The 23,792-nt window shown below is 38.6% G+C and overlaps 1 protein-coding gene across 2 annotated transcripts; it reads left to right on the forward strand.

Moving 5' to 3' along the window:
• Positions 1-926: 926 nt before the first annotated feature.
• Positions 927-22,643, forward strand: LOC108281303 (Golgi apparatus membrane protein TVP23 homolog B). 2 transcript variants are annotated; one of them, XM_017496846.2, is made up of 7 exons: positions 927-1,314; positions 6,868-6,950; positions 8,088-8,232; positions 13,924-14,013; positions 15,165-15,296; positions 20,039-20,167; positions 21,482-22,643. In XM_017496846.2, the coding sequence occupies exons 1-7, from the start codon at positions 1,303-1,305 to the stop codon at positions 21,506-21,508; spliced, it is 618 nt and encodes a 205-aa protein (XP_017352335.1). In that variant the 5' UTR covers positions 927-1,302; the 3' UTR covers positions 21,509-22,643. The 2 variants fall into 2 exon arrangements, with proteins under 2 accessions (XP_017352335.1, XP_017352336.1); XM_017496847.1 differs by lacking the exon at positions 927-1,314 and adding an exon at positions 1,374-1,504.
• Positions 22,644-23,792: the final 1,149 nt, after the last annotated feature.

Raw genomic sequence — 23,792 nt, forward strand, 5'->3', positions numbered from 1 at the left:
ACAAGAACAAATCTCCGTCTTAACTAAAAAAAAAAAAAAAAAAAAAAAAAAAAAAAAAAAAAAAAAAAAAAAAAAAGGAATAAAGTTCAAGCCTTGTACATAGGGGATAGTTTTGCTCAACAAAGTCACATCTTTTGCCTCTTCAAGAAAAGCCACACATTCAGATTTTTCTGTGAAATGTCCTAAATTTTAAAAGATGGTAATGAATTTCAACAAAATGCCTTCAAAAACCAAAAACAACAAAGAAACAGCACAAAACTCCACAGCACTGAGTGGGCTACTGAAAACCTGCCATGGGCAGGCTGGACGTACAGGCCCCAAATTAGTCAGCTTTTCCATGGGCACGAATGCAATTGTGCTGCCGAACTTTATCCCCTTTGAGAAATGTGTGTGTGTGTTTTCTCCTATTATTATTAGGATTTAAATGGCACTGGCAAACAGCCAGGTAAAATTTTCCTTAATTGAATACCTTCAATCACAGCATGAGCAGCTGGACTTAAAATAATAATAACGTCTCCCATTTACTACTTACACTGTAAGGATACCATTATTACCCCCGCTTTACGATTGATGAAAGAAGTACATAAAGACTGGTAATATGATTGACAATAGGGGACCCAGGCGCCCAAGCCCCAGGGCGCACGGTCTCAACTCCTATTCCTTAGTTTCCCGGAGTCTAAGGTTATAACTCCCATAATACCGTCCATTTCTTACTCTAGAGTCCTCCTGGCTTGTTTTCCTTAATAACGTTTTATTTCTTCGCAAGAGCATATTTTTAAAAGTTGCTTCTACAATTTAAGCACAAAAGTAATAATGTGCAGGAGTACGTCTTTGTAAAACATTCAAAGAAAATTTAATTATAGAATAAAACCCCGCCCCCTGCATTCAGTGACGCTGGCGGGAACGACTTTAGAGTTTGCACTGGGTGGATACCAAACATTTCCCGGAAACAGGCCACGAAGCTTTCCACTTGGAGCCCACTGTGGTCCTGGTGCCTTTCACAGCTGGTTTTCGTTACTGCTGGGACCAGGCTCCGCCTCCGCCGAGTCAGTGCTTCTCGCTCCGCTACACGCACCAGCTCCGCCCCCGCTCGCTCCGCTACACGCACCAGCTCCGCCCCCGCTCGCCCCGCTCCGGGAGTTGCTTCTCTGGCTACCTGCTTCTAAGCGGAAGTGAAGCCGGACTGAGGCTGGTACGGTGGTTCCTCCTGGCCTTTGGTGACTGGTCGCTTCAGTTCCGACCCGGACCTGTACGCTGCTGCGCTGACGTGACTCCCGGAAGTAGGGCTGGCGTAGGGCCGCCATGTTGCAGCAGGTGAGGGGCTGATGGCGCGCTGGGGGGCTGGCGGCTCCTGGGACTGGAGTTCGTGTCCCTCCTGCCCGCTACTCGAACTCGAGGAGGAGCTGGTCGGGCGGGAGTGGAGGGCTGTGGGTAGTTGTTTGAGGAGGGCGGCTGGGCGCTCCGAGGCCTCTGGAGGAGGCGTGACCCGTGTGCCGCCGAACAGGTACCGCTTTCGGCTGTGAAGACGCCCATTGTTAACCAGCGCGAGCCGGGGTCTCTTTTTTTTCAGCCTTTAGGTGAGGAGGAGCGGCCTGCAGGCCTCTTTTAGCTCCCTGACCTTCAGGGGTGCACTGCGAATTTGTAGGAATCCACTACACCGCCAGAGCCTCGCTTTCAAATTGCTGTTACCAAACTAACCTTGTTGGTGATTCTCTCCTTTATGTTAATTGTAGTACACGTTTTGGCAGCCAGAGACTGGTAAAATTAATAATCTCTTACTTCTAGAAAACATCACTGTTTTGTCACTTAGATTGTCTTAAGTGTTTTTTTCTTTCAGGTCGCATAATTTACTGAGGGATTACTGTGACTCAGACACGGGCCCAGGGATAGGGCTGTGAACAGCACAGACAGGTTTCTTGCCCTGTATTTTCAGGTTAGGGAAGTGGGTTCTAGGGGATTGGGGTGGGGCAGTGAGACACGATAAATTATGTAACTTAAGATATTTTCAGATAATTGCAAAGAAAGGGTGATAAAATAGCAAGTGTCTGAGGATAGGACAACTAGGATTTGTGGTCAGAAGAGACCACTTAGGAGGAGATGCCTTGAGTGGAGAAAATCTAGTGATAGTTAAATTCAGCTCTTTGTGTTACAGGAAAGTGGTCGCGATCCAGACCCCAAAAGAGGGTTCTTGGATCAGGCAAGAAAGAACTCGGTGTGTCTGCAGTGCAAAGTGAAAGCAAGTTTATTAAGAAAGTAAAGGAATGCTGGTTGCCCATTTTTATGGTTATTTCTTGGTGCTATGGTAAACAAGGGGTGGATTATTCATTCCTCCCGTTTTTAGACTATGTAGGGTAACTTCCTGACGTTGCCATGGCATTTGTAAACTGGCATGGTGCTGTGGGAAGTATAGTAGTAAGGATGACCAGCGGTCATTGTCACAGCCATCTTAGTTTTGGTGGGTTTTGGCTGGCTCCTTTACTGCAACCTGTTTTTTTCAGCAATATCTTTATAACCTGTATCTTGTGCCGACCTCCTGTCTCATCCTGTGACTTAGAATGCCTTAACTCTCTGGTAAGGCCTAGTACGTTTCAGCCTCATTTCACCCAGCTCCTGTTCAAGATGTGGTTGTTCTGGTTCACGTGCTTCTGACATCTGAACCTGCACCCAGTCCAGATGAGGCTGGAGAAACATGGCCATGCTCACTCTTCCCGCTTTTTATTTGTTTGCTTATTTATTTATTTTCGAGACGGAGTTTCACTCTCGTTGCCCAGGGTGGACTGCATTGGTATGATCTTGGCTTATTTATTTGAGACGGCGTTTCACTCGTTGTGCAGGCTGGAATGCAGTGGTTTGATCTTGGCTCACTGCAACCTCCAACTCCTGGGTTCGAGTGATTCTAGTGCGTCTGCCTTCTGAGTAGCTGGGATTACAGGAGTGTGCCACCATGGCTAATTAGCCTGGCTAATTTTTGTATTTTTAGTAGAGACAGGGTTTCCCCATGTTGGCCAGGCTAGTTTCAAACTCCTGACGTCAAGTGACCTGCTCGCCTCACCCTCCTGAAGTTCTGGGATTACAGGTGTGAGCCACCACCCCTGACCAGGACTGACTTTACATTGTAATAAATCCTAGTGTCTAGCAGAGCATTCAATCAAGTGGTATATTTGTTGAAGGCATGAGTAAATAAGCAAAGGAGGCTATAATACACAGCTGACTGTGAACGGGGCTGAGAAAAAGTGCAAATGGGAGCCAGGAAAGAAGCAAATCATTCCTACTACAGGGTACCAGAGAAACTTTTTGGAGGAGAGTTTATCAACTGTGCCCTGCCAGTCCATGTAGGCCTCTGCTCACTCTAGTCCCTAGATTAGGTATATTTTCAAAGGCATGGGTGGGAATACAGGAAGTTGGTCTAAGAAATGGCCAAGTAGCCCATGCAGTAACTGACTGATGGGAGAAGCTCCTATTGAGCTAAGGCTGAAAAGGTAAAATGGATTCAGATCTATGCGACTAGTGGTTCTCAACTTTGGCTATAATTAGAATGCTCTTTTTCTTTCAAAAAGAAAAAAAAGCTGATACTTGGGTCCTGCCCCCTGATACTTGGGGTTCAGATATAAGTGCTCTGAGCTGTGATTTTAATGTCCAAGATTGAGATCCACTGTATGATGTTATGAATAAAAAGCTGAGGCCTTCTGCTCTCTATCCCAACAGTCTAATCGCCATCCAGTGGTTAGGGAGACATTTTCACATCAGATCATATTATTCCCCTACTGAAACCTGTCAGCACTATGACTAAAAAACACTACCTATCATGAACTATCATGATCTGGTCCCTGTCAATCTCTAAGACCTTATCTTAGGCCACTCACCTTTCATTAACTGTGGTAGGCTGAATAATACCTCCTTACCCCTGCCAAAAATGTCTAGGTTCTAATCGCTGGAAACTGTGAATATGTAGATTTACCTGGCAAAAATAATTTCACAAATGTGATTAATTGCGATTAAGGATCTCGAGGTCCAGAGATTATCCTGATTATCCATGCTGGCCAGATGGTGTGATCAACAGTGGTCCTTACAAGAGAAACAAAGGAAGGTCGGTTAGAGAAGGTGATGAAACAAGCAAAGTAGAGATCAGAGACAGATTTGAATATGCTATGCTGATGATATTAAGGGCGTTTAGAAGCAGAAACAGGGAAGGAAACCGATTCTCCAGAACCCCTACCTACATCTTGATGTTTAACCCCTTGAGCCTCATTGGATATCTGACCACCAAAACTTTATAACAGTATATAGGAATTTGCTGCTGCTGCAGCAGCAATAGGAAACTTAAATAGTACATCAGCTTCTGCCAGACTGGCCTTTTTTTTTTTTGAGACAGGGTCTGGCTCTCACTAGGCTGGAGTGCAGTGGAGCAATCAGGGGTTACAACTGCAGGCTCTACCTCTCGTGTCTGAGCCATCTCCCCATCTCAGCCTCCTGAGTACTACAAGCCACCATACCTGACTAATATTTTAATTTCTTGTAGAAATGGGATCTCACTATGTTGCCCAGACTAGCCTCAAACTTCTGGGCTCAAGCAGTTCTCCTGCTTTGGCCTCCCAAAGTGCTGTGATGAGCCACCATGGCCAGGCTGGCCTTCTTTTCAGTTCCTTAAACATGCCAAACTTGGGCCCCATCCAGTTCTTTTGCACTTATGGTTCATACTACCTAGAACATGCTTCTTTTATCTTGCTCTTTGAAAGACTGATTTCTTCTCATTTATTCAGTAAATACTGAGTGCCTACCAAGTGCCCGGTACTGCTATAAGCGGTATAGATTAAAAAAAAAAAAAGAAACAAATAGCTCTGCACTCCTGGAGTTAAATTTACTAAGTTGGGGAAGACTATGGACACACAAGATTTCAGGGCAAAATCAGCAGTTTGATTTTGGACATTTTAAGATGCTAGTATTTTTAAAACCAAAAAGCACTGAGAGGGAGACCCATTGGAGTGTTGTGTTTGTTAGGCTGCATGTTCTGACTCACCTGTTAAAAAGAAAATTCTAGCTACTGTAGTAAAAATCTGGAGGGGCAAGAAAGGAGGAATAAAGGCATGAAGCTAGGAGGCTGATTAGGAAACTGCTTCAATCAGGAGGCCAAGAAGTAATGGCTTAGTCTAGGGTGGATGCAGTGGAGGTGATGAAAAATAGATTCCAAATACATTTTAAGGTAGAGCTGCCAGGATTTGCTGATGGGTTGATTGGGGAGATAGAGGGTAAATAAAAGGAATAAAGGAAGATTCCAAAGTTTTTGTCCTGAACAACTAGAAAGATGAAGATGGCTAAGACAGACTCTTGGCATTCTAATAATTAGAGGTCAGAGAGGTAGAAGGAATAGACAGTGGGGACTGCAAAAGAAGTGCCAAGAAATGAAAGGTGAGCCAGGAGTTGGTCATGTACTGGAAACCAAATGAACTGCCACCAGGAGGAAGATCCAACATCTGTGTCAAATGCTGCTCACAAGTAAGATGAAAACCAAAAAGTGACCACTATTTTTAACAGGTCATCAGGGACCTCAGTAAGAGCAGTTCCAGTATGGTCGGGAGAGGGGAGGAAAGGCTGACTAAAGTGAATACAAGAGAGACTAGAAGAATTAAGAGACAAGTCTATATAATACAAGTATTTAAAGGAAAAAAATGGGGTGACAAGCAAAAGGGCTTGTGGTATCAAGTTTTTATTTTTTAAGGTAGGTGAAATTAAAACATGTTTATATGTTGACATGAACAAATGTTTTTAAAAGGATTAAAAAATTGGTGTTGCAAGAATTACTGGAACAATACCTGGCGGTAGGCAAGAGGAGTTGGAAACCAGGACACAAGTAGACAGGAAGACCTGAGAATGAAGCACTGACAGTCCAATTATCTAAAGAATATATGGCAGACTATGAGTAAACACATAATTAAATAGGCAAGCAGTGTGAAAATTCTCTTCTGATGGGTTCTTTTCTTAGTGAAACAAGAAATGTTACCAGCTGAGAGAGTGTAAGAGAAGAAATGTTGAAAATTTGAGTTTTAATAGTTGCCTAAGGTGAGAGGGTGAAGGGGCTATGGAGATGTAGAATGACTGCCCGGCAGCACTGAGGGCTCAACTGAGGTTCACTGTCACAAATGTGTCAAATGGGAACAGTTGGCACCTGGCGGCTCACACCGATTACCTCCGTATAGATTAAGCTGCTGGAGAACCTAAAGGGCAAGGTCTTTTTTTTTTTTTTTTTTTTTTTGAGACAGAGCCTTGCTCTTCTTAAACTTCTGACCTCAGATGATCCACCTGCTTTAGCCTCCCAAAGTGAAACTCTGTCTCAACAACAGCAACAAGGAAAGATCCCATAGATAGCCTTGAAGATAAGAAAGTGTAAATAAAGGGAAAAGTGATGAAACAAGTCCCCAAGTGAGGAGGCATGAAAAGAAGGGATTCTGAGCACAAATAATTGGTTTAGCTTGGGTAAGAAGAGAAGGAGTTGTGAGAAGGGGTCATGGAACTAAGCGTGCAGTCAGATGATTTTGTGAAGGAGCCAGAACGTTGAGATTATCCTTGACTTGCTCTGTGACTTGGGAGAGAACATGTGAGGATAGGAGTAAGTTTGTAGGAGCATCACCTGTACCCCACAATTTTCTCCGGGGGTACAGCCCATGGGCAGGGATGGATCAGCAGAGACCTGGATTATTCCCTGGGGTTTTTGAGGATCTGTACGTGTCCTTTTTCTAAATTTTGAATTTCTGATGCTGTGACCATGTCATTATTTTTTCTTCTGTTTTGATGAGTATGCAGCTTTGCATGCAGTAGCCATGTAAACACTGAATTTCCTTTTGCTTCTTGAACATTTACTTTTCCTACCAGGATAGTAATGATGACACTGAAGATGTTTCACTGTTTGATGCGGAAGAGGAGACAACTAATAGACCAAGAAAATCCAAAATCAGGTAGGAGGAGAAGTTGTATGACCTGTGTTAGTGTCCAGTGCTGTTCTGTATGTATGTCGGTGCTAACTGATGGGAGTCAAGGCAGAGTTGTTTTGATATGCTTTTGGATACTGCACGTTGCTAGTTTGACATTTAGTGTAAGACAAAGATGACATTTCAGATTTTCTTGGGAATAATCGGCATATGGAATGTTACTTAATACTGAGTTTTAAAATCAACAAATCCAAATATTTGAACACCTGTGTTTTTAATTCTGTGCTGTTTTCCAAGAATGTACCATTTCTTTATATAGTTTCTATAGATACATTACATTTTGATTTGTCGTGCACATTTCAAAATTATATAACATTTCTATTCTAAATTTAATTCTCTGTAAATAAATTCACTTATTGAAAGCCAACTGTTATACCTGAACTTTGCTAAGATGCTGTCACTTTTCTTTCATCTTTCATGCCAGTCACAACCAACCATGTATTGTATGATTTCATTTATGTTGAAATGTCCAGAAAGGCAAATCTGTAGAGACAGAAAAGAGATTAGCTGTTGCTAGAAGCTGAGGGATTTGAAGGTAAATGGGAAATGACTGCCAGTGGATACAAATACTCTTTCTGGGGTAATGAAGTTGTAAAATTGATTGGACTCATGGTTTTACAACTCTGTGAATGTACTACAAACCATTAGATTGTCCACCTTAAATAAGTAAATTGTATGATATGTGAATTATATCTCCAAAAAGTTATTAAAAAACAAGAAACAAACTGTACCTGATGAAAACTTTGTCTTAATGTCTGAAGCAATTTCTGAGGGCTACTGATTGGCATGATTTGAAAATAGGATTCAAATTCTAAGATACAGTTTCCTTATTTCTCCAAGTGAGGTAAAGTCTTTTTTATATATTTTGTGAAAGTTTATATTCAATGAGGTGTTAAAGTCATGTGTGCCTAGTGTATTTTCTGTGACGCTAGGGCCTAGTCAAATAGTGGGACTTAAGAAAAAGAGAGGTAGGAGGTTTGCTTGCTCCTTTTATTTTGACAAAGCCCTTCACAGTTACACCATGGCTGAAACATTTTTCCCTACATTTGCTGGTACCTGTAGTAAAATGTAATTGCATTTCTTTCATTGTGTTTTGGCTTACAGACATCCAGTAGCATCCTTTTTCCACTTATTCTTTCGAGTCAGTGCAGTCGTCGTCTATCTTCTCTGTGAGTTTCTCAGCAGCAGCTTTATTGCCTGTATGGTGACAATTATCTTGTTGCTGTCATGTGACTTTTGGGCAGTGAAGGTAATTTTGATTGTTTTTATTTTAAAATTATATTTAATATGAAAATGATGTATAAATAGTAAAAAAAAGTATTTTGCATTAGTGTTAATCTTTTGTTACTTCAAACCTCATCTTTGTTGAAGTGCTAGATATATCAAATCACATGTAGATTATTTTTTTTTTCATTTTTTCCCTTTGACAACACAAGATGAGACACAGAGGTTACTGTGCTGCTGATTTTTCTGTGCTATCTTCTAACCTACATCAGCTTTAAAGTCTCATAAACAAACAAATGTGACTAGCAACCACAGACCCTACAATGTTGCTTCTAATCTATACCATGGTTTGCTTCAGGCTTACCTGTAGGCTTGCTGTATAGGATTTCTAGATGAGGCTCCAGGATAGTTTGTCTACAAATGCCAGAAAAATACCTACCTTTTGCAAAGGCTCCTATGAATGCTTTAGGGCAGTGTTTCTTAACCAGAAACAAGTTTGCCACCCATTGAATATTTGTCAATGTCTGAAGACATTTTTGGTTGTCATGACTGGAGGTGGGGAGTGTGCTATTGATATCTAGTGGATAGAGGCCAGAATGCTGCTAAATATCCTAAGACACAGGACAGCACCCCCTGCAACAAAGAATTATCTGACCCAAAATGTCAGTTGTACCAAGGTTGAGACACCTGCTGTAGGGGATAGAAGGGAGTGTAAGAAATAGTTTGAAATTCAAGAACAATGATTAGAGAGATGGATGGTTGGATAGATAGGTACATAGATAAATAGGGAATCAAGTAAGCATAATAAAATACTAAATATGGACTCTAGGTGATATGTATTTGGGTATTCACTGTAAAATTTAACTTTATGTTTGAAAATTTTCATGGTAAAATAGTGGGGAAGAAATCATAAAGACTAATTTTGGAGTTTTGGAGGCGTATACTGATTCAAAGACCGGTAAGATGTTACAAGTCTTTTCACACCCACCAAGGTAGCCATTTTTAGATTTTTTAATTCTTAGAGATGTTAGAAGTGGTTGGCGTGGTAATGGTCAGTTTCCACAGGCCACAAAATGCTTAGGAGGAAGATTTCAGAGGTCTGTTTTCTTTATGTTTTTCTTTTGTCCACTCTTCTTTGGCTTACACTTCTTTGAATTTCTTTTGTTACTTTATGCTCTAAAGTATTTAGTACATACTAGTCACAGTTTTGTTTTGATAGATGTTTCTTTTTGTTGTTCATACAGTTTCTGTTCAGCTAAATAGAACATGCTTTCTAGTCAGTTCTTCCTGGTAATTTCCAAACTCTTAAAATTTTTCTGGGTTTAGAGTTTGAAAAAATGTGATCAAAATAGTTTATTTTTTTATAAGGTATTTATTTATTTATTTAAACAAGGGCTTAAAAAATGGCATCCTTTTGTCATTGGCACAATTTACTTATAGGTAGCCAAACAATGGAGATAGGAAGCAAAATTAAGAAGTCAAGAATAAGGAAATTATTAAGTGGACTTGGGAAAGGGGATAAGAAGGGTTCTAATACAGTTAAAATAGAAATGTGCCATAATTGTCATAAATCTCAGTGTGCTTATTAAAAAAACAATCAAGCAGTGTTCATCTAAACCCCTAGGTGTCCAATATTTTGGCTTCCCTAGACCGCAATGGAAGAAAGAATTGTCTTGGGCCACACATAAAATACACTAACATTAGTTGATGAGCTAAAACAACAACAACAAAAAAAACCTCAAAATCACAAAAAAAATCTCATAATGTTTTAAGAAAGTTTATGAGTTTCTGTTGGACTGCATTCAAAGTTGTCCTGGGCAGCATGAGGTCTGGATGGCAGGTTGGATAGGCTTACCCTAGGTGGTGTTAATGAAGATAAAGAAGAGGTAGAGAAGGGAAAATTATTTAAAGGTATGTTTAAATGCCAAAGCTTATATTGGTTTTTATTTTATTCTTCACTCTGACAAATTGAGTAAAAAAAGGTGAAGTAATGGTTTTGAAAACTTAATGACAACTATTAGTAAAATTTAAAACAAGTCATGTATCTTCTGCAACAATGGAAAAGATGGAGCAAGTAAAACAGTTCATATAGCAAAAGAGGAGAACAAAGCAAGTGTCAAGGAAGCTTAAATATCAGAAAGCACATGTATAAGGTGATGTAAGTAATAGCAAATAATAGTAAGTATAATTTGATTAAACTACCCTTTTAAAGACAAGGATACTAAGATTGGGCCAGAAATCAAAGTCCAAACAAAAGATCTAACCAAATTAATGACATTAGAAAAAATAAAATATGGCAAAGATAACATCAGATCAATTCAAACAAAAAGAAACCTGGCAATATATTATCAGATGAGATAGGAATCAGAATAAGAAAGCACTAAGCGGAACAAAAAAAGATCATTTTGTGAATCACAGTGAAGATCACTCACAATAAAACTATATCAAACTATGTGTAATAAAAAAAGGAATATTAGAAGATAGAAAAGCATTATGAAAAATCTAACAAACTACTGTCTTTAACAAACCAAATTGCCAAAAAATAAATAAGGTCTGAAGAATCTGATTGCAGTAATTAGCAACATCGATTTAATAGCAGTATTTGGGACTGTGTATGTACAGAGAGAATACTTTCTTGTTAAAATTGACTAGTGTGAAGAAAATCCAAATAAAATTGCTCAAAGCATCTACATTTTATAGTCCAATGAAACAAAACTAGAAATTAATAGAAAGTGGTTGTCAAAATTGAAATGCTTTTTAAAAAGCTAACTGCTATGTATCTTGGGTTTAAAAGGAAGCAAAAACTGCAAATATAGGTTATTTATACCTTAGTGGTGGTGATCATTTACGGTCAAGCTTTCTGAATATGTCAAAAACTGAATTCAGGGTAAAATCATAGACTAAAGGCTTTTATCTTAGACAAAGAGTGAAAATAATGGACTACTTGAGTCCAGAAGTTTCAAAAACAAGCAATAAGCCTGAGAAATTAGGAAAACAAACTAATAAAGATAAAAACAGGAAATAAAGAGTTGGGAAATGGAAACATAGAAGAGTTTGAAAGTATTCCGAGAGCATTCTTTGAAAATACCTATAGAAGAGACCTCTGGTTTAGGTCCTTTGCCAGCTCTTTTTTTTATTTTTTACTTAGCCATTAATTAGAATCTCTCTTACAGGAATATTGGTCTCATAAGACTCCTCCCTTTCTTTTCCTGTATTCCTTTCCTAAGGGGTGCCATCTGTGCTGCTTGTTTTGATTGCTGATCTGTAAACTGTGTTGCCTCCCAGACCTGTATCTCCATCCAGATTTGTCCTCACAACTCAAGGCCTCTTCATGTGTCTTCTTGATACTTTTATGTGGCTGTCTTGAAGGCATCTCAAATCTTTTTTTTTTTTTTTTTTTTTTTGAGGCAGAGTCTTGCTCTGTTGCCCATGCTGGAATGCAGTGGCGTGATCTTGGCTCACAGCAACCTGCGCCTCCTGGGTTCAAGCGATTCTCCTGACTCAGTCTCACAAGTAGCTGAGACTACAGGCACGCGCTACCATGCCCAGCTAATTTTTGTATTTTTAGTAGAGATGGGTTTCACTATGTTGGCCAGGCTGGTCTCAAATCCAAGTGAGCCACTGTACCTGGCCAGGCATTTCATATCTTAACATGTAAAATACTACTTGTCATCTTCCACTCCCCAGAAGCTCCTCTTTAAGTGTTTCCTTTCACAGGGCCTGGAGTCACTATTTTTTTACTTGAGCGAACTAGAAATGGATCAGTTGCCTCCTTCCTACTCCATATCCAATTAATGACCAAATCCCATAAATCCATAGATTGCACTTTCTTCATTAGGGCTTCATTGCCTACTGCTTTATCTGGAATGCTCTTCTTGCTCCCACATCGCATTAATACAAGTATTCCTAATCTTTTTATGCTATGGGCCCCTTTCATAGTCTCATGAATAATGTTTTCACATACATAAAATATATAAGATTACAAAGGAAGTACTTATATTGGAATATAACTTAAAATTATTAAAGAGGTACATTTCTGATTGAGTTACGTGTGTAGTAGTCCCCCCATTATCTGAGGTTCACTTTCTGTTACTGCAGTACACTGTACTAAATACACTAACATATCGTGAGAGAACTACATTCATGTAACTTTTATTAGAGTATGTTGTTACAGTTGTTCTATTTTTAGTTCTTATTAACCTCTTACTGTGCCTTATTTGTAAATTAAACTTTATCATAGGTATGTATGTATAGGAAAAAATACAGCATATATAAGGTTTGGTATTATGCACAATTTTAGGTGTCCGCTGGGGGTCTTGGAATGTATCCCCTGCAGATAAGGGAAGACTACTATGCTTTGTGAATGTATTAATGATAAGATCTAGTGGCAGGTTTAATAACTACTTTCAAATAAGTGGTGAGCATAAGCAATATTTCGAGATAACTGTAGCAAGTATAGTACAAAATGAAAAAATTGCATCAGGGTATTTTTAATTTTGCCTACATTCATAGTTTGTTGTCTACATTCGTAATTTAAAGCTATGCTAAATTTCAGCCAGACGTTAATGAAAACGAAGATAACATTTTTTTCCCCATCAAAGTTTGCAGAACCACTGAATCTATTAGTGAACATCATTAATTAAACATACCCAGTACTGTTGATTCCTGTTTACCCTTTAAATTTCATTCCAAATGTTGACTCTTCATGGAGTCATTTTCTGATACCCAGACTAGATTAAATTTCAGTTATGCTCTTCAAGCATCCCACACTTTTCCCTTGCAGCACTTCATTTGCTAGTGGTGCATTTGTGCATTGCCTGCCTCTCTTCGTCTGTTTCCCTGAGGAAAGAGATGGTATCTGTTAGTCACTGTTTTATTACCAGCACATAGTAGATGCTCAGTTAATATTTGTTGAGTAAACATTAGGAAAGCTATCAAAGTAATTTGTTACCTTAGTAAGTAGGAAAAGAGCTTGGTACACTTGAGAGACTGAAGGCCAGTGTCTATAACCATTTTTAGGGATATGTAGTTGCAAAATATATGTAGCTATAGTCAGGATATAAGGTAGGTCACAGTAATCAAATAGCAAGGGGTTTAGGTAAAATTAGGGAACTGGAGAAAGGGCAAATTGTTCATGAGGGAAAAGAGAAGGGGTAATGTATGTTTGTTTGTTGGTTGGTTGGTTTTGAGACAAAGTCTTGATTCTTCATCCAAGCTGGAGTGCAGTGGTGCCATCTCGGCTCACTGCAACTTCTGCCTCCTGGGTTCCAGTGATTCTCTGCCTCAGCCTCCCGAGTAGCTGGGATTACAGGCACCTGCCACCATGCCTGGCTAATTTTTGTATTTTACTAGAGAATGATGTTTCACCATCTTGGCCAGCCTGGTCTTAAACTCCTAACCTTGTGATCCACCTGCCACAGCCTTCCAAACTGCTGGGATTACAGGCATGAGCCACCGCACCCAGCCATTGAGAAGGGGTAATGTTTATGGGTGGACTTGTTGCTTGCTTTGTTATCTCTACCCCCCTGCTAGTCCTGCCATTACCATTTTACGTAATCGTTTAGCCAGGCCTGATACATAGTAGTCTTTGCTAACTGGATATTATGGAGGAAAGCTGAAGATTTTTATTTGCGAAATGTTAGACTAAGATATGAGCTTATTATAGATCTTTAAATAATGCTTTTAAAATATACCTGTTTATATTAATCTTCACCAGAATGTCACAGGTAGACTGATGGTTGGCCTGCGTTGGTGGAATCACATTGATGAAGATGGAAAGAGCCATTGGGTGTTTGAATCTAGAAAGGTAAACTGCCTTTTTTGTTGTAAATAGTGTTATCAGCTAAATTATTTGTAGATTATATTTCAATATTGGAGGATAAATTATTCAGAATTAAAAACACTGTACCAAATCACTTAGGATGCCAGTACTAAATGAGATGGCCTTGTAGAATTTAATGCATTTTTCTGTCTAGTTCAGACCAGAAACAAGCAATGTACAGAATAGAATCTTGAGGGAAGATACTGGGTCAGAGTTTATACAGAGTTTATACAGAGTTTATACAGTCAGGAATTGCTGATAAAAGATCTCTTTGTTGTCTTGGTGGGTATCTCCATGTGTACCACTATGCTCAGCAGGTAACTGCTTTCAACATCTTATTCTGTCTTTGCTCCTATGGCTGTCTTTTATTTCTGGGCAGAAAAAGGAGGAGGAGGAGGAGTGCAGTTGGATAGTAAATCTGGTTGGAGCACTCTCTTCTTTAAGCTGCTGACTTCAGGAGCCCTGGGGGTCCCGTGTCTGCTTTGGGTTAGCCTGCTACACTATAGTGAATATTCACTTTCCACTTGGAAATACGTTTTGGAAGCAGAGGACAGAATTCCTGGTGATCGTATACCAAGGGCATTGACAAGTAATTCTAAGAAAGTGGTACTGTGTTCAATGAGTCTATATTCTTTTATATTATAGAATCTATCTTGGAAACAACTTACCACCTTGTAAATTCCTGGGTATTGTTAAGACATTTTGATAATTGTTCCGTATCCCTTGATTCCATTTTTTCCCTCTGGACCCTAATTTGACCTTTTAGTTTCTAGAATGATTGTAACCGTGATTTCCTTGATCTTTAGTCAGAAAGGTATCATTTAGAGCTTTCTTATAAATAAATAGTACAAGTGCAAGAAGAATTGAATAGAAGCCTATCAGAGACCACTATTTACTGTCATGAGTTGTGGTAAACTGTCTATCCTGCCCTGAAAATGCAAAATTAATGGGTTAATATAAATCAGTTCCTAAAGTTACAAGAGTGATAGAGTGATTTTTTTTTGGGGTTCTAACTTAGGACTTGGGCTGTTTGTATTAATATTTGAACTTTTGGGTAATATGTCTTTTATTAAACATGGTGAACCTTTTATTGATAAATCTCACAACATGATAATTGAATTTGTGTTCTTTTATAGGAGTCCTCTCAAGAGAATAAAACTATGTCAGAGGCTGAATCAAGAATCTTTTGGTTGGGACTTATTGCCTGTCCAGTGCTCTGGGTGATATTTGCCTTTAGTGCCCTCTTCTCCTTCAGAATAAAGTGGTTGGTGAGTATCAATGTAGAACTTTCAAATAATCCATTAAGATGTCTGATGGTAATCATAGGAGGCAACAGCCTAGTCCTTATCATTAGGGACCTATCTTGAATAGGCAGCTTCATCATGTAGTTCCTAAGTTTTGCTTCCCAACTCTACCTTTGTCTGTAGTACTGGAGAAGAGATTCTATGAAAGACTCCTTCCCACCAGTTTTCTAGGATATTAGTGGTCTTTTCAGTAGTCTTACAACTACTGTCTGAGTAGCTGTAGTCAGACAGTAGTTGGAATGATTGGGGGTTGTGAGACATCTTTTCTTCATGAGGTTCCATGGCCTCTCCACATGTTTTTCCATGTGCCTCAATTTGGGCTTCCTCATGGCATGGTGGCCTCATGTTGGTGAGACTGCTTGCATGTAGGCCCAGGACTCCACTTGGGGGGTGTTACAGCTCACAAGCTTTTACAATCTAGCCTAAGATGTCAGGGCATCACTTCTGCTGCCTACCCACGTTCAAGGAAATGGGAATTAGGCTCTACTCTTGCTAAGGAGTAAGAAGGTGCTAGAAGACTGTGTAGAATAGGAGACATTGTTGCTGTCTTTGGAAAATAGTTTTTCACTTGACCAATTTGTGAGTATTATTCTTTCTTATAGCTTACATTATTTTTTCTTATTTTATATCTGATATCACACAATACTTAGTGATATCAGATGTATTTTGGCCTTAATTATGTTTTTCCTCCTAATTTGTAGTATTTTCTTAGTCCTATTTTGCGATATAGGTTCTTTTTTCTTGTGTGTGCTCATACATTCATACTTCCCTTTTTTGGATTTGGAAGCTTATTGTCTTTCAGTTCTAGTAGTTACCTCTAGTACATACTTTATATGTTTATATCATACCCTCTTTGTTGAATTTGGAAATTCATTTCAATATTTATGGATTTCCTGCTCTGGAAAGTGCGGAAGTTTACACTCATATGCTTTCTTTAACTTCTCCCTGCTCCTACTTCTGGATTTTTGCTTCTTATAGTCTTATTTTAGTCCTTCTAGTGGTTTTCTTTGTAACATTTGTTAATGTACTTAAGCCTGTTTAATGACTTAATAGACTTTGTTTAGAAAGGGAAGAAAATAAACACTCATGTTCCTTCCTATGAGTTTCTTTCTTTCTTGTTTGTTCCAATATTATTTTTGTGTTGTCAAGTTCATAATAGTTATCTTTTGAAAACATATTCAGTCTTTGATCTGTTTTTTTTTTTTTTTTTTTTTTTAAGTCGATTCATTGCCTATCGCAAGGCTTACTGCAGCTTCTGCTTTTACCTATTGGTTGGCTACATTTCACTGTTGGGTGATATTTTGTAAAAGAACATGTATGCATTATTTTCTTCTGACTCATGTTTAAACATATGAGCCTATGGACTGTTCCTGAATGATGACTTGGCTGGATTAATATTCTTGGGTCACAGTTTATTTCTTTGTGGAAGACACTATTCCATTGTTTTCTTATATTAAATATTTTTGAGAAGTCTGAAGCCAGGCTTACTTAAGATTTGTAATCTCTCCCCATAAGGTTTCGTTTTTTAGTTTGTGACATTTAAAAATATAACATGGATGTATCTGTATTTATTTTTCCATATTAAGTTTTCTGGGGCCCGTGTGCCTTTCTGACAAGCAGACTAAAGTTTTGCTTGGAATCAGGAAAATTGTTTTCTGTTAAATCTTTGCATTTATTTATGTTCTATTTTTTGACCTTTAACTCTGAGGTACCAGTTATGTCTATGTTGGATCATTTTTATCTGTTCTCATCTATTTTCTCATTGCTTTAAACATTCATGTTTTCCTTATTTATTCAGCAATTATTTTTAAGAGACCACTGTTAAATCAGAGCTGTCTGGGGACACAGGGGGATAAGTTAGGAGACAGGTAAGCAAGATGACTGCTCCAGTAGAGCTTATGTTCTAGTGGAAGGTAGACAGTAAAAAGTACAGTAGGGGATGTTAGTTAATGATACAAAGTAATGGGGTAGAGAGTGCAGAGGAGAGAACAACCATTTTAGGAACTATTTAGAGAAGCTAAAGCTTCTCTCTGTATTTCCTTAGCTCTGCCAGCTCCATTTCCTGTTATCTCACCCTCAAGCTTTTTGAGTTCTTATCTTTAGGCTCCTCTATAGGGTGAAATATTCCCAGGAATGCTTTTATTGTGGTGGGGTTTTTTTCTTTCAGAGTAGATTCTTCACTTGTCTTCTGGATACTATGCTTCTTTTTTCTTTTTTTGCTATAGTTTTGTATAAATGCACTTCCCTTTTTCCTTAATCCATTTTGCTCATCCTTATGGCGACAGCCCTGTCCAGCCCTTCTCTTTCTGCTGGTTTAGTGTTGGTGAATCCTCCTTGACCACCTTCCCCTGATGTCTGAGGCATGTGGCTGCTGCTTTGAGCTGGAGTTGCAGTGCTGGGATTGGTGGCCTGAAGACACGGGTGTGAGGTGCAAGGTGGAGAACTTGGCCAGGCCCTGGCTTTTTGCTGGGCTGCCTGGGTTTTGCGTTCTTTCTTCCTTAGTGGAGCTCTTGTCTCCTGGTTGGCTGTGCGCTGTCTTCTGGTTCTCCCCTTCTGCTTTGAATTGTTCGTGAGACCTTGGAGCTTTAGCATCCATCCAGGAGAGTCAGCCCAGTCTTTTTCTAGTAGTGTTTCTACTTCCTTAAAACAAAACAGGAGAGGTTATGTGAAAGCCAGTTTGATCCTGTGTTAACCTACTTGTGCCTAGGGTTCCATTATCGGAATGCTAGGCATGTGGGAGTTATTTATATCCTGCTCAAGGTCATCACCAAGGTTTGATTTTTTACTAAAAAAATTGCAGCCTACAGCATAAATGGGTTAAGACCACAGGACACGAAGGGGCTTTAACTCAGGCTCTCCATGAGTCTCCCACCTCCTCACTTCTCTTAAGATGATCAGCTCTCATGATTGTTGGTCCTTCTAATGCTTCCTCTCCTGCCTTTTTCCCACCTGGTGGTACCACTGTGGCCAGCTGCAGGGATATTCCTGCCTTTTTGGGTCATTGTTAGTTGGGAGAAGTTTCTGCTGTCATGACTATTTCTGCATTTTTTTCTCTGCATTTTTTTGCTTCTCTGTAAGTTGCTGGGGATGGTAATTATTAGTGAAATTTTCCTTAGAGCTTCTTTGGAGAGTTTGGAACTGTTTAGGATTGTTCCAAGCTGGCTCTTTCTTTGGCCACTAGCCCTTTTTTATGTTTGTTGGTATTAGTTTGTTTGCATTTTTAAAAACACTGTTTGCTGTTTATACCGTAAGGGAGGGAGATCTTCATGTCTGACTTCACCGCACCATCTTAAACCAGATGTTTAACTTACAGATGTTAAAATTTGTTGCCATTGAGTAAATTGATGCCTTAGCAGGACCTTTGGTCTGTGAATTCAGGTGCACCCTGGCATGTTGATATATACATACCCAGTAGTGCCCCTGTTTGAGAAGCATGGGAAATTAAAAGGAAATTTATTCAAATAAAGACACAGTTTTATGTTTACTTAGGTAACTAGCAACCTCTTATTACACCAACACATTTAATTCCCTGGAATATAAGTTTAGAACAGAAAGTACCACCTCCTCTTCTTTTACTAGGAATGTGAACCTGTTCGTTAATTGAACATTTAAATCCATTAATTAAACAATTAAATCAACTATCTATCTTGCTAAGGGTAAGGACAATAAATCTAGATTGGAAAAAGACATTTTGTTTAGTTGTTTTGATTATCACAAATATAAAAGAGTAGAAGGTCCGATGAGCTGTTTATTCCAGAACAAGGGTTGGCAAACTGTGGCCTGCAGGCCAAATCCAGCCTGACACCTCTGTTTGTAAATTTTAATTGAAAAACAGCTTTGCCCATTTTTTTTTTTATATATATTGTCTATGGCTGCCTTTGGATTAGAACAGCAGAGTTGAGTAACTGCAGCACAGAACATATGATCTAAAATATTTATGATTTGGCCCTTTACAGAAGAACTTGGCTGATCACAGTATTAGAATTTTTAACCTTGGGAATTCCTCACATTTTCTTAATTTTTCTAATTAAGATTAATTAGAAATTTTTAAAGAGTGGGTTTTTGAGTTTCTTTTTCTCACTTATTGATCCTAGTGAGATCACCATAGGTGAGAAAAAGAAACTCAAAGGAACAAACAGCTCTGCAAAAGTACAGTTCCCCTCGGAGCTGTCTCCCTCCCTCCTCACCTAAGGCAGGCATCTGTTGATTGCTGCCTTAGGGCATTGTGTCCACTTTACCAGAAGCCAGTTGTCACATAGAGCAGAGAGTCATCTCTACCTGCTGTCAGTTTATTGAACTTGATCTGCCTCTTTACTGTTCTTTTGTAATTCTTAAAGGAATAATGAACATTTGAGCCTTTCCTGAGTCTCATTTACTTTTCCTAACTTTACTCACAGACCAATGGGAAACAGAGTAAAGAAAGCTCCCCCTTCACTGCATCCCCAGTGGCTAGCATGGTGCCTGGCACATAGAGCAGTTGTGTTGAGTAAATACTAGCTGGGTGAACAACTTGTGCCTTGTACAGAGTGTCTATCAGATGGGTTTGTTCTGGTTTGTCTCTGGAAGAGTCTCACTGGCACAATCGTGACTTTGCAGAGATTCCTGTTTCCTCTCTTTCTCATGACAATCTGCCTTGTCTCATTTATGGCACAGAGAAAGGTCAATTTCAGGCCAGTAATTATTGATTATTTTTTCCCTTGTCCCAGGCAGTGGTTATCATGGGTGTGGTGCTACAGGGTGCCAACCTGTATGGTTACATCAGGTGTAAGGTGGGCAGCAGAAAGAATTTAACCAGCATGGCTACTTCATATCTTGGAAAGCAGTTTTTAAGACAAGTAAGTGTTTTCTGGATGTTATCAGTGACTAATGCAATGATTTTTAACTTTTATAGTTTAATTTTTATGAAATGCTCCTTAACAGAAGTTTTTTTAAAGGCATATAGTTATTTAAATTTAAGATAAATATGTTTGAATTGCTCTTTGGAGGTGTTGAAGACATTCTGGAAGTATATTGTCAGTATCCTAAAATTATTTTAAAGCCAGGAAAGATAAACTTTCATTGATAGTAACTTGTTTTTTAAAAATTACTTTAGGTTCATTTGTTTTTCATTAACTGTGGGAGCTTTAAATGAATGTCCTTGAAGAATGTATGTTGTATGGTTTTAGGGAGAACAGTTGATTTTTCTTTCCCCCAGTACATAAAAGGTTTTACTACAATACCCCATGTCAGGGTTTTCAGGAGGATAAGTAGTAATCATAGACAAATAATTATTGGTTAAATCTCTTGGGAAAAATGAGTAGGTCTTTATATGAGTAATACCTTGCATTTGGTTAGTACAGTAGGTTGGGGAAGTGATGTTATATGTTATGTAGGACAGGGATTCTCAAACTCGAACATACATGAGAATCACCTAGAGGACACAAGATTGCTGGGTTCTACCCCCAGGCCGCTTATTCAGTGGATCTGGGGGTGGGGTCTCATAATTTGCATTTCTCCCAAGTTTCCAGGTGGTACTGAGGGCGCTGGTCCAGGGTTTACATTTTAAATAACTAAAGCCCTGAGAAATTAAATGATTTACTTAAGATTATACAGCCAAAAAGTGGTACAAAGCTAGATCTTGAACCCAGCCCTCTGTACTCAAAATGTATTGTTCTTTTTATTTTACCATACAGTTTCTCTTACAGAAGATGAAAAGTAAAGAAAATGAGTATTCGTGTAGGGACATGTCATCTCATTCTGAAGGATCTTTGCATGGCCCCAATATATCTTTACTGTGGTCCACCTTAGGGTGACTTGCATGTGTGTGCTTATTAGGTTTTTTCCCTTAGAATTTTCAGTGTTTCTGAAGGTGCAGCGGGACATGGAATACAGGTGAAATTAAACCTTAAGCCTGACATAACATGGATAGGGTTAGTATCTTACATGGTACCTGGCATCTGCGCAAATGGGGCTAATTGGACAGCTGGGTGGATGATGGTGTCTGTGGATTTACTTCTGTAGCATGTCTACTTTTTTAATGTGATTGGGTGTATGTAAGGCAATGCTCTGCTTAGAAATATAGAATGTTTTCCTAGGCGTAGGCCTTGAAGTCCATGGTGTGTGAAGGGAAATAACTTTGATATTAAGGAGTTTTTTTTTGTCTCTTGCAGAACACTGGAGATGATCAGACTTCCTGAAGAGAGAAAGATTATGTGCTTTGTTACATTGGGGAGCAACCGAAGAGATTCTTGACTCTGAACATTTTGGAGCTTAGTCCATGTTGCAACAAGGAGTGTTGGCTTTGTTTTTCCACTTAAAAACTTTATTTATAAAAAGAAAAAGTAGTTTTCTTATTAAGCTTTTATTTCCTTTCTAGCAGTTGGGTCTAGAAAGTATATGTTGGCTCTAGAAACATTGTCAAGATTTGTTCTGTGGTGTAGGTTTGCACATGTTCTATAGGTATGCACACGGCCATGTAATATCAATATATCCCAAGTTAGTGAAAGTGTTCATTTACATAGGTAATAGAGACCCTTGTATTTTGATCCACAGAACACAGAAGGATGTTTTTAGTCTGTCTGAAAGCTCTGTGTGTTTACATATTATTTCTTTAGATTGTTTTCAGAAGTAAGTTTTGCTTCCACGGTTAAGAGTGAGCACTTTGGCTTATGTATAAGTTAGAAATAATTGTTAGTTTTTAATATGTATTTCATGGGGAAATTTCTTAGACATATGCAAGCAAGTGAAAACAATTAAGGCCAATGATATCAACTACTTTCTAAAATTTTATTTTTATTTGTAAGAAGTCATTTAAATGGAATCATCATAGTTTGTTTAAGGAATACCCAGAGATTGCTGCTGTTCTATTTATTTTGCAGAAAGGATAGCTAGATAGAAAACTCTTCAGTGGACCTTGAGCTAATAAATGTATCTTTTACCTAAAAAGCATTATTCCCATGTGATAATGGGAATAATCATTTACATACTTGGCATAATAAATGCCTAAAAAGACATTTTATTTTCTGAATCTATTTTTTTTCTTGCTATAATGAGGATATTGTAAATTACACATGTGTATTAATGGTATTTCTTAAAGCAATAGATGTAACTGTAAACTAAACCAATCTACAAACGATTGTAGACATCTAAATTCTGTTGTAGGTACTATAAGCTTTGTTGAAGTCTTAATCAGCAGATTATGTTGTGAATATATTTGTACATTTTAAAGATATTTTTAAGATTATTTGTTTATTGAATAAGTGTCTTATTGGAATGATAGCTTTGAAGGGGCAAAACTTTATATTTGTATAAAATTCTACTGTTTACAAGGCATTTGACATGTGTAACCTCATTTAACCCTCATGACAAATACATAATACTTTAGATGATGAAGCTGAACTTCAGGTTATTGAATGACTTTCCCAAGGAAAACAGACTATAAGAGTATCTGTAGGCTATAAAACACGATATATTAGTATTTAGAGAAAATATTTGCTCTAAATGCTGTTTCCTTTCTTAAGAATTATTAATTTATTAAAGCCTTGTTTATTTTACTTATACTCAGCTGTTCTGTCTGGTGAGAAAAGTTGATACTTCACTAAAGACATTTTAAAATTTAATCTGAAAGATCTAAATCTTTAGTGTTAGAGTCTAACAGAGGATACATTGGCATAGTTCTTTAGGTAACTGTGTTATTTGAACTGCAATTCTAAACCATGAAACAATTGAATTTTAGAATATGCACATGGCAGGAGCTATCATGTATTCCCTAATAATCGTTTTTCACCTACAGATTTTCCACTTAATTAGCTAGGGCATGACATCCTGGAATAGAGAGAACTTTTCCTAGATTTTATTGTTATATCTTGGTGTGGCTACATGACAAAGTTTAGGCCAATGGGGACACTTCCAGGAAGTATCCTTAAAAGGAGGCATGCCCATCCCTTTCCCTTTTTTCCTGAAAGGTAGACTGGCTGGAACTAGAGCAGCCGTCTTGGACTATGTGGTAAAGGCCTTGTTTGTGAATGGCAGAGAAATGAGGTAGATAGTGTCTGCATCTCATCTTGGAGTATAGCAGCCCCGAACTGCCTGACTGAATTTTTTGTTTTGAGATGGAGTTTTGCTCTTGTCACCCAGGCTGGAGTGCAGTGGTGTGATCTCAGCTCACTGCAACCTCTGCCTCCTGGGTTCAAACAATTCTCTTGCCTTAGCCTCCCTAGTAGCTAGGATTACCACTATGCCCGGCTAATTTTTGTATTTTTAGTAGAGACAGGGTTTCACCACATTGGCCAGGCTAGTCTCGAACTCCTGACCTTACATAATCCGTCCGTCTCAGCCTCCCAAGGCACTGGGATTATAGATGTGAGCCACCGTGACTGGCCACCTTTCTAAACTTTTAAGTGAAGGAAACTATCTTCTTTAAGTGTTACTGTTCTGTCTTCTCTGTTGCTCATAGCCTAACTGGATTCTTGTCAATATAGT

Source organism: Cebus imitator, unplaced genomic scaffold (genome assembly GCF_001604975.1).
Source record: "Cebus imitator isolate Cc_AM_T3 unplaced genomic scaffold, Cebus_imitator-1.0 Scaffold223, whole genome shotgun sequence".
Classification (NCBI taxonomy): Eukaryota; Metazoa; Chordata; class Mammalia; order Primates; family Cebidae; genus Cebus; species Cebus imitator.